Source organism: Crinia signifera, chromosome 4, assembly GCF_055691185.1.
Source record: "Crinia signifera chromosome 4, ASM5569118v1, whole genome shotgun sequence".
In the NCBI taxonomy this organism is placed as follows: Eukaryota; Metazoa; Chordata; class Amphibia; order Anura; family Myobatrachidae; genus Crinia; species Crinia signifera.
The window spans coordinates 183086877-183103651 of record NC_139220.1 but is presented as its reverse complement, the minus strand read 5'-3'; the positions used below and the strand labels follow the sequence as shown (position 1 = coordinate 183103651).

The 16775-nt window shown below is 42.9% G+C and overlaps 1 protein-coding gene across 1 annotated transcript in view; it reads right to left on the bottom strand.

Moving 5' to 3' along the window:
• LOC146072469 (sodium/nucleoside cotransporter 2-like) overlaps nt 1-16775 on the bottom strand; it is a 67150-nt gene that overhangs the window by 33048 nt on the left and 17327 nt on the right. Inside the window, exons 5-6 of the mRNA XM_083179697.1 lie at nt 7676-7865; nt 5071-5212 (exon numbers count right to left, since the gene is read on the bottom strand). Of these exons, the coding sequence (XP_083035823.1) occupies nt 5071-5212; nt 7676-7865 (332 nt within the window). The remainder of the gene's footprint in view (nt 1-5070; nt 5213-7675; nt 7866-16775) is intronic.

Below are 16775 nucleotides of genomic sequence, written 5' to 3'. Positions count from 1 at the left end.
AACAGAAATAGCATGGACCCTTATGACAGAACCCTTAAGGGCTCGTCCGATTAAACCCATCTCCAAAGTTTGAAAACAATTAGTTAAAGCATTCGAGAGTTATCATAGAACAGAACATCCATACATACACAAATACAAACAATATTCAATTATACTTAAGTAGCTACTTGTGTACCGTATATAGGTAAAACAATAGTAAGCACAAACTGCCTAAGCGTCTTGAAGTATTTTTCAAATAGGTGCATATACTGTAACCATTCAATGGAGTCAAAAACTTTTTCCAGTAATGTACTTTATTTATTTTATTCACACTTAAACGCAGTGGTGTAGCTAGGTGCTACGGCGCCCGGAGCAAGGGCATGTTGCGCGCCCCCCTCTCCCCCCCAATTTGTAGTAGGTGAGGCTCCTGCGCAGTGAAAAGTGGACACGGACCAACATTATACCACACACCGTAATGCCCATTGCACATTTTAGTGAACTTTGTAATTCCAATTACACATAAGCCCACACATGATGCCTATTGCATACTATGTAACACTCCGCAATGCCCATGACATACTATATAACACTCCGCAATGCCCATGACATACTATGTAACACTCCGCAATGCCCATGACATACTATATAATACTCCACAATGCCCATGACATACTATATAACGCTCTGCAATCCCCATGACATACTATATGACACTCGGCAATGCCCATGACATACTATATAACACTCCGCAATGCCCATGACATACTATATAACACTCCGCAATGCCCATGACATACTATATAACACTCCGCAATGCCCATGACATACTATATAACACTCCGCAATGCCCATGACATACTATATAACACTCCGCAATGCCCATGACTTACTATATAACACACCGCAATGCCCATGACTTACTATATAACACTCCGCAATGCCCATAACATACTATATAACACTCCGCAATGCCCATGACATACTATATAACACTCCGCAATGCCCATGACATACTATATAACACACCGCAATGCCCATGACATACTATATAACACACCGCAATGCCCATGACATACTATATAACACTACGCAATGCCCATGACATACTATATAACACTCTGCAATGTCCATGACATACTATATAACACTCCGCAATGCCCATGACATACTACATAACACACCGTAATACCCATTACATACTATATAACACTCCGCAATGCCCATGACATACTATATAACACACCGCAATGCCCATGACTTACTATATAACACTCCGCAATGCCCATGACATACTATATAACACACCGTAATGCCCATTACATACTATAGAACACTCCGCAATGCCCATGACTTACTATATAACACTCCGCAATGCCCATGACATACTATATAACACACTGTAATGCCCATGACATACTATATAACACACCGCAATGCCCATGACATACTATATAACACTACGCAATGCCCATGACATACTATATAACACTCTGCAATGTCCATGACATACTACATAACACTCCGCAATGCCCATGACATACTACATAACACACCGTAATACCCATTACATACTATATAACACTCCGCAATGCCCATGACATACTATATAACACACCGCAATGCCCATGACTTACTATATAACACTCCGCAATGCCCATGACTTACTATATAACACTCCGCAATGCCCATGACATACTATATAACACACCGTAATGCCCATTACATACTATATAACACTCCGCAATGCCCATGACTTACTATATAACACTCCGCAATGCCCATGACATACTATATAACACACTGTAATGCCCATGACATACTATATAACACACCGCAATGCCCATGACATACTATATAACACTACGCAATGCCCATGACATACTATATAACACTCTGCAATGTCCATGACATACTATATAACACTCCGCAATGCCCATGACATACTACATAACACACCGTAATACCCATTACATACTATATAACACTCCGCAATGCCCATGACATACTATATAACACACCGCAATGCCCATGACTTACTATATAACACTCCGCAATGCCCATGACATACTATATAACACACCGTAATGCCCATTACATACTATATAACACTCCGCAATGCCCATGACATACTATATAACACTCCGCAATGCCCATGACATACTATATAACACACCGCAATGCCCATGACTTACTATATAACACTCCGCAATGCCCATGACATACTATATAACACACTGTAATGCCCATTACATACTATATAACACTCCGCAATGCCCATTACATACTATATAACACTCCGCAATGCCCATGACATACTATATAACACACCGTAATGCCCATTACATACTATATAACACTCCGCAATGCCCATGACATACTATATAACACTCCGCAATGCCCATGACATACTATAAAACACACTGTAATGCCCGTTACATACTATATAACATAATATATAACACTCTGCAATGCCCATGACATACTATACAACACTCCGCAATGCCCATGACATACTATATAACGCTCCGCAATGCCCATGACATACTATAGAACACTCCGCAATGCCCATGACATACTATAGAACACTCTGCAATGCCCATGACATACTATATAACACTCCGCAATGCCCATGACATACTATATAACACTCCGCAATGCCCATGACATACTATATAACACTCCGCAATGCCCATGACATACTATATAACACACCGTAATGCCCATGACATACTATATAACACTCCGCAATGCCCATGACATACTATATAACACTCCGCAATGCCCATGACATACTATATAACACTCCGCAATGCCCATGACATACTATATAACACTCTGCAATGCCCATGACATACTATATAACACACCGCAATGCCCATGACATACTATATAACACTCCGCAATGCCCATGACATACTATATAACACACCGGACATCAGTAACCCGCAGCAGTGTGCATCATTAACGATATAGTGCATATGCACTTGCTGATGCTGGAGGTGACGGTTGGCAGCATAATAGAGCGGGAGGGGGGGCGCTCTGCTTCATTCCGACAATGCCCCCAGGACTACCGTCGCCTATACCCACAGTACTAGCGTCACCTAGACAACACATTGCCCACATGAATAGCACCGCTTACACATACAATGGCCACAAGACTACTAGCGCCACTATGCACACAATGCCCACAGGACTAGCAGTGCTATAAACACACACACACAATGCCAATAGGATTAGAGCAGATTACGCACACAATGCCCACATGAATAGTGCCACTTATTTACACAACGCCCACATGAATAGTGCCTCTTACCCCTATAATGCCCACATGAACAAGGTACAGATACTGTAGGTACAAGGACCGGAGAATTGAGGGGGGAGATAAGAAAAATAAGCTTTAAATAAGGAAGGGAAACTGTCCTTAACTTACCCATCCTGTGCTGTGGGCCCGATGACTGCTAGATGGGCGGAGCCTGTGGGAGGGGGCGGAGCCATGTCTTCTGCTGTAGAACTTCCATAGGGGTTTGACGTGGAACCTCCGTAGTCACTGTCACACTGCTGCTCTGCTACTGCCTGTCAGTGTGACAGGTGGTGCAGCAGCAGCAGACGCTGAAGAAGCACAACGGGACCTCCGTGCTGTGGAGAGCTGGCAGGCAGGCTCTGGGTAACTCTCCCTGCAGCAGAACGGACATCAACGCTCCTATCCCCGCGGTGGCCGGCTATTTTTGAATATACTTCATGACGCGTCTTCTATAGGCCCCGCCCACCGGATTACTAACCAGCAAAAAGTTAAATACCGGGAGGGTAAGCGGGTTTAGCGGGACAGCGTGAGGCTCGGGCGATGCAGCATGTGTGCTCAGCTGTGCACCCCTCCCCTCTCCTCCCCCCTGCCACTGTGCACTGCCCGCCCGCTCACGGCTCCCTACTGTGTCACTGTCAGGGAGAGAGATGCGGCTATGTAAAATTCATATCTCCCGCTGGACCGCTAGCCAATAGGCGCTCGCGGTCCAGCAGCCATCAGTTGATTGGCTGCTGGACCGCAAGCTACCATTGGCTAGCGGTCCAGCGGGATCCGTGAATTTTACATTGCAGCAGGCACTGCAGCAGTACGTCTCGAGCGGGCGGGCGGGGGAGCTGGCTGGCGAGCGAGAGGGTGAGCTGGCGGTACCACAGCACAGCTCCGGCGCCATGCAATCTTCCTGCGCCCGGAGCAAGTGCTCCGCCCTCGCTACGCCTCTGCTTAAACGAATAATGAGAAAGATCAGGGGCAGTTGGCCACTTGGGCCTGGCAGTGTATAATTTCCACAAAGGAATGATCTGAGTCACGATTACGCGTAGATGAGTTTTCTGGGCTGTGGCAGGTAGAAGTGAGGAGGTAACAGCTAATGTAAACTGATTATTCGCTGACATATTGGGGGCTCTGCTGCCATTTCTTTGTAAATGTGTATGATTAGGCCAGGACAGTCAGTAGGGTGGGTGCAACTGTAGGGAAGGATAGTCTGTTTAGCTCTGATTACAAGGTGATTACAATCAAGCGCTGATGTATAGAATTGGCATATATTTAAACACCATACATTCAAATGCAGAATTATAGATTTGACCTGTGATCTTGAGACATCTATTTAGCCACAGGGCAGTAAAGAGTCTGGCCGGGCCCAGGTATTTCTTGGGGACGTGGCTAAAGCACAGGGGTGTGACCATGTACCTTTAAAATAAAATACAAAACAAAATAGCACTTTAAGCACCTCCCTGTGTATGCTGGGTTGATTAGAAGAGCTGCTGAAGCTCCTGGGCCCCCACTGGGTCCCTCTGTCATACCTGGGCCTTAGTAATTAGTACCCCCCCCCCCCCCCCCCCGCCTTAGTTTCCCTACTTAGACAATACAGACAGAAGGATACTTAAACATTAGAGTAAATGTAATACACCTATGAGAGAAATAAAATGGGGAAGGTGTCCATAGCAACAATCACTTTGTAACTGTCATTTTATAGACTGTGCCATATAAAATGTATCTAGAAGCTGATTGGTTGCTATGGGCAACTTTCTCACTTTTCCTGTCTGGAAGGCTTGATCTCCATTAGGGTCACTTACTGCTCGGTGGTGCTTGGACATCAGAAAGAGGAAAATGACAAACATACAGATACCTCCAAAAGATATCAGCTGTTCAGGTCTCTTGGCCGTGTCCACGGCCAACCAGGTGATAAGTCCAATAAGAAGCAATATAATGAACACCCTGAAAACATAACATTTGCTTTAGAAACCACATACAGTACAACATCCTTCAAGAACACTGATCACACAAAAGCATTAGAAGTTGCTATACTGAATTATAGTAACAATGGCAACTGCAAACATATGCAAGCAAATGATTAAATAACCATTATATTTCCAAATTGTACTTTTCGGATATAAACCATGAAGATAAAACACAGTGTTTATGAACGTGACTTTGCACAGCAGCCCTGTTAGCCACTTATGTGTCCACTTCTAAATCAGGCCACATATGTTTGTCGTCTGTTTTTCACTTAATGCTGATGCTGCTACTCAGCCCTTCCCTGGTGTACATCCATGCGTCCACATGTGCAAGGACTGAAGCTATGAATCAGGCACAGAGAATTATTAGAATAGAATAGAATCAACTTTATTGGACATGTATGCTTGCGCACACTAGGATTTTTTTGTGGATTACAGTGCAGCATCAAGCAGGGATGAAAAGGGGGGGGGGGAGACATTACATATATTACATAAAGACATTATATGCATTCCATTACTAGCTACGACTATGGTGGTCAGGTCGCCAAGTAGAGACACGTTGTTTGGCTGTTGATATTGGGATTGCATTCGCTTTGATTGGATTGTTCAAGTGATGGACGGCTAACGGAAAGAAGCTTCTTGCGGACTAGGCAAAACTGCTACCATATCTTAAAGTGTCATTATTATGGGATGTGATACATAACAAAAAGGTGTGACTTTAGTTTCCTATGCTGCAGTGATATCATCACTTTTATAATAACTAACATCAGCACTAAGGTCATGGGTTTAATCCCCACCATGGCCCTAACTGTGCAGAGTTTGTATATTATCCCCGTGATTGCGTGGGTTTCTGCGGATACTCCAGTTTCCTCCCACAAACCAAAAATATACAGGTAGATTAATTGGCTCACAACAAATTAACCCTAAAATGTCTGTGTGTGCGTGTACATGTGGTAGGGAATATAGATTGTAAGCTCCACTGGGGCAGGGACTGATGTGAATGTCGAAATATTCTCTGTAAAGCGCTGCGGAATATGTGTGCGGTATATAAATTACCCGATTTTGTAATGTCAGACACCATCAATTGTCAGAACTTTTTGGTATGTATTATCTTTTTGGTTCAATTTTATTACTAGTGTTTTTGTATTAGAACTACTCAGCAAGTACCTAAAAGCCCCCTTCCTTTGCTCTTTCCCCCCAACAGACCAATTTTTTTTTCCGTAGCCTGGGATTAACAGTGTGGCTAATGTTCCATGTAGATGGTCAACTGAGCAAATCCCAGATTACTCAGGCTGGCCATTGCAGGGCAACTTGCGAGGCTAGGAAGTATGCACCCAGAGGCAAATACCTTGGCATCAATGCACTCAGAAACAAATCGTGCCCACACCCCCCATTTCCAGTATCCACTTTAAGTACATTACACTGACCTAGCAACATAATTTCTGTTGACACAACTTGATATTACAGAGCAATACAGATGAGATATAGTGGCCCGCCAGTCGAGATTCCAGCGGGCAGTATGCCGACATTGCAATCACGACTGCCAGAACTCCAAGAGGCGGGCAAAAGCAATAAAACCCCTTGTGAGCTCGGTGGCTCTCTACGCTCACCACAGGTTCTATTCTCCCTCTATGGGGGTCATGGAAGTCGGAATCCCGGCTGTCGTGCATTTGTCCGGAGGTCATCTGTCTAGCTGTCCAGCTATTGAGTATAATTGTAATGTAGGGTACACACCACGACGACCCGCTCACGATGCACATCGTGAGCGGGTCGTCAGTGTCTCGTCCGACCCGCTCACGGTGACGTGGGGGGGCACGACCCGCTCACGATGTGCACCGTGAGCGGGTCCGATCTGATGGCGACCCGCACCCGGCTGTATGGTCGTTCTTCAGATCCTACCTGCAGCAGGTAGGATCTGAATAACGACCGACCGACCCGCGGGGCCGCGCATCGGATCGGGATCGGACCAGAACAGGGAAAAAAGGGCCCAATCTACCTACAATCTACATCCAATTGGTCAGAATTGGATCTAGATTGAGGGGATCAAACACCGACATATCATAATATTTTATAACGCTTATTTCTATACTTATTCACATCTATGTCTACTACTTTATATCACAGTTTTTTCATATGAATTGTTTTAACAGTCATTAATTAAAGCTACATTTTATACTCTTTTTTTGGTGCATCACCATAAAGACAAATCTGTCTTTTGTCCTATAGTTCTATTCAACTATTTGTTGTGGTAGCACACCCCATTCTATGATTGCATATTTATATGTTATAATTAACAAAATACATCTACACTATACATTGCGTAAACGCAGATGGATAATGAAATAATTATTGATATTTTAAATAACACATGTTTTAAAATATTATTTTCATGCTATTAAGCCACAATGGACACAAGTGACACTCTTGTAATAAAGTAACTCACCATTTCATCCAGACTTTGTTCTTTTTCAAGCATGGGCCACATCTATTCAGAAAACGCTTAATTTGTTTGCCATACAGTTTTACCACTAGGTCATAGACGAAGAAGAAAATAACCACGCAGGTTATAACCACCAGAGCCAAAGCACGGTTGAAACTCAGTACACAAGCTGCAATAAAGTAGGCAGCATAACCTAGAAAACAGAATGAGTGAATGATTAGTTACCATAAATTCTACACTCTTCAAAGGGGCTGATGGGCTTATTATATATTTGCATATAAACTGTACATTGGCCAATATTCAATGCTCCCGATTCACCGGGGGTTTTTTCGGAGAATCGGGCTGTTTTCACTCCTTGCAGTGAATCTTTTTCACTGAAAATCTGATTCACCCTATTCAATGTTCACTGTTCGCCAAAAGCGTACCTAGAATGCCGGCCGTTCTCTGTTTCATGCTCGCTGCAAGTCGCTAGTGTATGTTAATGGGGTTTTCACTGGGATTCACTGAGACTGTATTCAATGCTAGGATCGAGAACTGCTTTCAGCATGATTTTCGCCATGATTCACCGTTTTGCATTCGACATCTTTTTATGGTGAACTGGAAAGTGATCTTTTAAAATAAAGGGTTTTTTTTTTTGGTGACAAAAAATCAGATTTTTTTTTCTGTGAAGGAGCATGCTATTATTATTCATGTGCTTGAAGCACATTAATATATATTTAATTTTGAATATTTTTTTTTACATTTTTTTTTACCCATTCGCCAGCAGGGGGCCGGGAGCCGAGAGCCGTTTATTAGATATTCATATATTCACTGCACACTGCTCCCACTCATTACATATGCAGGAGTGAGAGCAGTGCAGCTGTTCCCTACCCGTGTCTCCTGCCAGCTCTCCCGGGGGGGCAGCTTCTGCTGCCTGTGTCCCCGGGAGCCCTCCTTCTCCCCCACACATTCTGGGGCATCTCCCTACATCTCCCTGCCTGCCGCCATCCCCCGGCACCCTGCGGCAGGGGTTAAAATTCGCTGTCAGGGGCAGTGAGCCCCTGCGGCGTTGAATAGGGTGACAGGGAGGGCTGGCAGCGAATGCAGCAGCCCTCTGGAACCCTGCGAATGTGCAGCGAATCCTAAACAGGATTTGCTGCACATTGCCTAATTTATCATTGAATACTGTCCATTCACTTCACACTGGTCACGGCTTATTACGAGCGGGACCAGTAAAGCGACTCCCTAACCCTGTCCCCTGCCAACTCTCCTGGGGGGGGCAGCTTCTGCTGCCTGTGTCCCCGGGAGCACTCCTTCTCCCCCACAAATTCTGGGGCAGGCAGGGAGGCTTACATCTCCCTGCCTGCCACCGTCCCCCAGCTGCGAATGTCGCAGGGGATAAAATTCGCCGTAAGGGGCAGCGAGCCCCAGCGGCGTTGAATAGGGTGACAGGGAGGGCTGGCAGCGAATGCTGCAGCTTTCCGGAACCATGCGAATGAGCAGCGAATCCTAAACAGATTACAGCATTACTGGAAAACCATATTTATTTTTGGTGTTTGGTATATTTATTTTTAGCACTGTATACCACAGATGTGTATGGAAAGAGTGGCACAAATTATGGCTACAGATGCAGTACATATTGTGAGTAAATTGCTAATACAGTGCCTGATTTAGAGGTATGCGCAGGAGTGAAGATGCACAGAGATTTACAATTATCAGGACTGAATTGGGGAGATTGTGTGAGGAAGGGGCGGGGGGCCCCAAATCGGTGTCTTGCATTGGGCTCCATGGGGCCTAAATACACCTCTGGACACGATGTTGGATTGCAGTTACGTGTAGGAGACTTCTCTTCTACTAAGATGTCTCCTGCATATCCCTCCAGGAAATCAAACAAAAATTCAATACTGCTTGCATGAAGCATTCAACTTCCAGGGGACTTCCCGGCAGTGGCGTAACTAGATACATGTGGGCCCCATAGCAAAAGTTTGTAAGGGCCCCTATTTATCACCTAATGCTGAAAAATGTGTACAGTATATGATACTTTGACAGGCAAAGTGGGCCCCCCTCAGCTCTGGGCCCCATAGCAGCTGCACCCCCTGCACCAATGGTAGTTACGCCCTTGCTTCCCGGTATATTCCCTTACAACAGCCAAGCATCCTTTAAAAATTGACTTTTTCAGCTAAGCTCCTCATAAACTAGTAGATAAACAGCATAGTTTTACAAGGTTAACAAATTCCAATCTGTTAATAGTTACACAGCTGGCTACTTAACTAACTTGTCTGCTTCGGACAAGCAGCATATAAAAATTATGGGAGGAAGATAGCATCCATTTTGTTTAATACCCATAAATACATCAATAAAGTGATACATCTCAAAGGAATGTGTGTTTCCAGACATATACCCTAAGCAATCTCTTTATTTCTCTGTGAAATGGTTCAAGTAATGTGTTGGTAAAAATGTACCATACCAACTTTTCCTCTTTTGTCTTTTAAATGTATTCTATTTGATCCTCAGCTAGCAGCTGTTTCCATTATCAGTGGCTCCATGGCTTCCTATACTACACAGACACACCCTCCCACTCGCACACACTACTACTCCAAATCTTGCCTCCCTGATCATCTCCTTACACACTGTGCTATGCTCTCCCATGCTCCATCAGACTTTTGATGAACCAGTGGTTCCCAAATTCATTCCCAAATACCCTAACAGAGCCAGTGTTAAGCGTATATTGAGCCCAGATTTAGTACCTCAGTCAAACATCTGTGCTCAACCATGGATATCATTAAAGCCTGGACTGTTATGGTATCTGAAGACTGAGTATGGGAACTACTGTCCTAACACCTCTCTTCCTAACTCTCCAGAATCTGTAATTTTCCTATAGAATATAAGATCTCAATCAAGGCATTGTGTTCTTCTGTTCTTCTCTATGTAAGTATGTTGTTTGCAGGTTGCAATTATGTATACATGTTAATTTAATGTAACCAATCTTGCTGCATGTACTATGTACAGCATTACAGAAATGGTTTGGTCTATTTAAATAATATATTTTAAGGTTCTTGTTTAGTTTCACGGCGGCAACATGGCCGCCCGCTACTTCCGGGTTCGGCGCTCAAACTTTCTAAAATAAAGTTTATGCCAACGTGAATAGTTCATACCCCCACTATCCACATTGGCATGGAGTTGATTTTAGATAGCATGGCAAGCGTAGCGAGCCACCGAGCCCATAGCGTGGGCGAGCGAAGCAAGCCCCGCAAGGGGACACAGACGCTGCTGCGACTGAGATGCTGCCGCAACTGAGATGCTGCCGCCGTGAAACTAAACAAGTACCCAATTTAATATTTTAAGTGAAAAATATTTTTTTTTCAAAGTCATCAGTATATAGTAATGTGCTTTATTTAAATGCCCAAATGGAAAGCCATGGCCATGTACTGATTTCTGACCTTTTGTCAATGTCGACCAGGTGCATGTCAACCTTTTGCCAATGTCGACCTTGTGCCAGTCCACCAATAGTGGTCAACCTATTGACTGTTGACCTAGACCAGAGATGGGGAACCTTCGGCCTGCCAGCTGTTGTTGAATTAAACATCCTAAGATGCCCTGCTACAGTTTTGCTATTTGGCCATGCTAAAACTGTTGCAGGGCATCCTAGGATATGTAGTTCAACAACAGCTGGAGGGCCAAACGTTCTTCATCCCTGTCCTAGACACTGTAAACCTATCATTTGAAACTATCAATATCTAACAAAGTCTGATCATACTGCTAAAATCTGATTGAGTTTCCTGTTCACCAGTGGACCTAATTCTCTTTAATGCTAACAAAGGTGGCAAGTGGAGAAGTTGCCAATAGCAAACAATCAGACTGAACTGTAGCTATCATTTACTTGTACATTCTATAAAATGATAGCTTCAAGCTTATTGGTTGAAATGGATAACGCCTACACGTGTCCTGCTTAGGATGTGCGACAAACCACTTGTGTTTTATCATTCTGGGGAATCCTACAATAATTTAAGACAATGAATTTGATCCTGTTACAATGTTTTTGGTATTTCCCCCAAAAAATTCCCATTGGCATCTGTCACTTTCTTTTTCATAAAAAAGATATGACCTTCTGTAAACCTTTACATTAAATTGATTTATGATAAAGTGTGTGTGAGTCATACTGTATATATTTCCTTATTATCTGTGCCTTATCCATATAAATTCACTGCTGGCAAATTATTAACAAGATGATAATTATCAGGTCAAAGAAATCAATTCTTATCTGTATGTTTTATAAATAGCGATAAAGTAAACTTATTATGATTATTCTCTCCTCAAGCTATATATATATATAACTCTTCACACCGTTGTAAGGGGCTGCGCCCCTGTAATTTGTGAACGTTTGTATTGTGAGAAATATGGTTAGAATTGTATGAAAGATGCCCTGTATTGCAACTTGAGATATAGGTGAAATGTGTTAAATAGAGAGCATATGATTTGGAAGGGGGTGTGTATTGTTTTGTTTAATTAAAAAGCGGTTGTTTAGGTGTGTGTGTGTGTGCAATAGTATAGTAGGGTGTTTTTGGGTCAGCGGCTCCCCACTGGCGGAGGTCACGACACAGGAAAACAGGAGGCTGGGTAGTGATAGGGGTGTGTGGGCATAAGGGGGACTAAAGAGGAGGGTGGGGGACACTGTGCAGCTTCTGCCAGTGGGTGAGGGTCCAGCATGGCAGCACAGGAGTACAGGACGGTGCCCCTGAGTCAGTGTCTCCTCCTACTGGGTGGGAGTTAGGGTGCATGAGAGCAGGAGGCTGGGTGGTAAAGCATGATAGGGGAATGTGGGCAACACAGGGTGAGCGGGTCCCCACTGGCGGAAGTTACCGGCAGGAGAACAGGAGGCAGGGCAGTGATAGAGGTGTGTGGGCATGAGGGGTAGTAAAGGTTTTTGGCTGTTGCAGAGTAGGGATGGGCATTGGTGGAGACGCCATCGATGGTTGGCATTGATTGCGATTTTGCACCATGCCATCGATAGTAGTAACATATTACTTGGATATTCAGAAGAATCAAAAGGAACTGTACTGATGATCAAACATTCCAAACCCAAAGTGAAAAAATGAAGAACCAATTCCTAATGAAAGGCTACAAAGAAGACGTCCTACAAAAACAACTTGACGATATCAAAAAAATTGAAAGGAAAGAACTCCTGACATATAACCATCACAAGAAAAATCAAGATCACAACTTCACTTTCTTCACACAATTCACAAGTAATTTCAAAGTAGTGGAAAACCTAATACAAAAACACTGGCACGTTCTCAAACTAGACCCCGCACTGCTACCTTCATTACCAACCAAACCCAAAATAATATACCGTAGAGCTAAGAATATCAAACAACAACTGGTTTCAAGCTACACCAAAACTGAACCAGAATCCACCAATACCCAGAGTAAAGGCTTTTTCAATTGCTTTAACTGCAAGTCGTGCAAAAATCAAAAACCTTCAACAAAACCAATAACCAATTTCAAATCAAACCAAACTAACAAAATCTACAAAATACAAGAACATCTCTCGTGCAATACAGAAGGGGTTATTTACCTATTAGAATGCCAATGTGGATTACAATATATTGGACAGACAAAAAGAAGAGCAAAAGTTAGATTTGCGGAGCACATCTACAATATTATTAAAGGACTCAAAACCCACAGCGTTTCTAATCACTTTCTCGAAAAACACAATAAAAACCCATCTGGTCTAAAGTGTATAGCTATACAAAAGATAAATGAGAACTGGCGAGGTGGGGACTTTGTGAAAGAGTTAAGGAGAGCTGAAACCAAATGGATCTTCAATATGAAAATGCTGGAGCCTTTGGGTCTAAACATCGAAACAGAACTAAATGCATTTTTATAAGCGGTACCTGTTTCATTTAATCTTTTATACTTCCCTTCTTTTTATATTCACTACGTTCTAAAACTTTTTGCTTTCAGAATATCGAAATACAAACGAAATTAAAACCAAGTTGGATCAAGTAACCAACATCAAAATCCAAGATGGAGTCAGCAGTTTAGAAAAGCACGCGATTCCCACCACTTTCACCCTCCTTCCGGAATGTTACTTCCGTTTTATCATTAAAGTTTTTTCCCTATAAATAGCCACAGAGTTGGCAGAATCTTTTATCCTTGAAAAAGTACGCTTGGCGTACGAAACGCGTTGGAGCCTTACAGAGACTACCACCGGAGAAGCCGTCTCCTACACCCGCAGCCGCAATACAAGCCTTCCGTCAACTTCCGGTCTACACGCCACGGACGGAGCATCAGCACAAACGGCTATCACCCAGATAGTCTTTGCGCTTAGAAGCCCTCCAGCTGACACCGCAGGAAAGCCGGAAGAAGCGGCGAAAAGGTACCATCTTCATTGCAGGGTTAGATAGGGACAGCGCTTCAACGGAAACACACAAACGGCAATCTTACAAAAAATTCAAGTTTTCCCCAGAAGGGCTTAAACATTTTTACTAACTTTTTTCCTTCCTTACAGGTACCACTTATCAATAATTTCATCCCCAACATTTATATATATTTTTATATTTCTATGTACAGTCCTACTCTCCTCCCTTTTTCATCATACCTCCAGTAAACAAAAATCACCATTTTTAGCGCTCTTAACAGAAACCCAAGTATTGCAAACCCATAGGAGCTGCTTAGCATATCAAGCGCGGAAACCAAATAATTCTCCTATATTACTTGGATAACCATCGATTGTTGTAGCTATCGATGGTCATCCAATATATCTGACTGAATAGGCCGTGGGTCAATAAGAACTCGGTGGCGGGACTTCCGGGTGTGTGTGTGGGGGGGCGTTGCTATGCTCGGTGTTCCGGCACCTTAATAAAATTTGAAACTTGATTGGTTCTCCTTTGACATTGATGTAGGGAAACCATCTGGTCCTCCCACATCGATGGCAAAATTATTCAACATCGGCCATAAACCAATCTCTCTGACCACCAACTAGAGGTGGCGGAGATTGCAGTCCTGGAAAAAGGGCTTAAATATGCACCCTCACTTCCTCTAAACAAATTTGAAACGTTTGTTGATCTAAATAAATTTGTGCGCAAATTAAGCCTAAAAAAATTCTTCTCTAACCAGAAATTAGACAACCAGGTAGAAGAGGATAAAACCCCCTTCAAACCAAAATCCATCTTTAACCCCACACACGTTCGGGGAAATTTTGTGGAAACATTTCTTAAATTGGTGTCGGATGACATCAAAGAAATGGACCATAGAGTCAATAAGTGCAACCTAACATTTAAAGAAAGGAATGCCCTAAAAAGCTTGAGGGATAATGAGAACCTTATTATCAAACCCACAGACAAAGGGGGGGGGATTGTCGTGATGACTAAAGAGAGTTACGACAAGGAAGTCTATAGACAGCTATTAGAGGGCCAAACCTATATAAAACTTAAAAATGACCCCACAACTAAAATGTTGGAAAAATTAAAAAAAATACTATCAGAATATAAATTAAAGGAGGTCATAACCGAAAAGGAGTTTGCGTTCCTCCACAATGAGGAACCGTCCATTCCAGTTTTATATATCCTCCCTAAGGTCCACAAGGACCCCTTTTCCCCCCCGGGAAGACCAATCATCTCGGGGATTGGGTCAGTTAGTGCCAATCTATCAGAGTATATTGATTTTTTTCTACAACCTCTTGTTGCCCATAACAAATCACATCTGAAGGACACAAGAGATGCACTGTTGGCCCTTAAGGATGTAGTATGGGAAGAGGGTTTGATGTTAGTGACAGCTGATGTCAAATCCCTCTATACCATTATTGAACATCAAAAAGGTATGGAGGCATTAAGGAAAGCCCTTAATAACAGCAACTTGGACGTCATGCTACAAACATTTTTAATAGAAGGGGTACGTTATATTTTAGAAAATAACTATTTTTCTTTTAACGGACAATTTTATCTTCAAAAGATTGGCACCGCTATGGGCACCAGGTTCGCCCCAAGTTATGTGAACATCTTCATGGGGCAGTGGGAGGAAGAGGTCATCTGGAACCACTGTCCCTTTGGGGCGAACCTGGTGCTATGGAAAAGATACATAGACGATGTTGTTTTTATATGGAAGGGGGGGGGGGATCTTTTAAAGATGTTTTTTACCTATCTCAACACTAATACGCTTAATATTGAGTTCTCATTTGAAAGCAGCAAGTCAAAAATTAACTTTTTGGATATAACGGTATATATAGAAGAGGGTAACCTATGCACTATGAATTATAGCAAACCAACGGATTCTAGTGCTTATATCCAATCCACCAGCTGTCACCATCCTGACTGGTTAAGATCTATCCCCGAAGGCCAGTTCAGACGTATAAGACAGAACTGTAGCACTTTAAATGTATACAAGGATCAAGCAGAAGTGATGGAGAAAAAGTTTCTATCCTCTGGGTATGAAGCAAATAACCTTAGAAAGGTGAACACCAAAGTAGCTGAAATTGACAGAGAAGGACTATTAAAACCCAGTAAAAAAAACCATATAGGAGATAAAAATAAGTTTGAATGGGCATTCGTGACTACGTACAGTAGTCAATACAAACTTTTAGAAAAGTCACTGAAAAGACACTGGGGGGTCCTACAAAAAGACCCTGTCATAGGTAACCTGCTACCGGAGAAACCAAAATGTATATATAGAAGGGCACCCACCATTCGAAATAATGTGGTAAGGAGTGCTGCTCCTCCAGGGAAACCCATGACAACCATAAAATCAAAAGGTTTTTTCAGGTGTGGAGTATGCCTGGGGTGCAGAGGTATCCCAGGAGACTCCTCTAAAATCAATGAGGTCACAATTAATGAAAAAATATTTAAAATTAGAGACTTCGTCACCTGTAACAGCAGCAATGTCATTTATGCTGTGGGGTGTAAATGTGATTTATGGTATGTGGGACGTACCTCGAGACCACTTAAAACCAGGATCAGCGAACATCTGAGGAATATAAGAAAAGGGATGACCACGCATGCGCTGTCAGAGCATTTTAGAGTTAAACATGGCAGCTGTACCTCAGGAATTGTTAGATTCTGTGGTCTTAGGCAGATAAAAGAGAGTTGGAGACAGCGGGGTCTGGCTAAGCAATTAGCAAAAGCAGAAA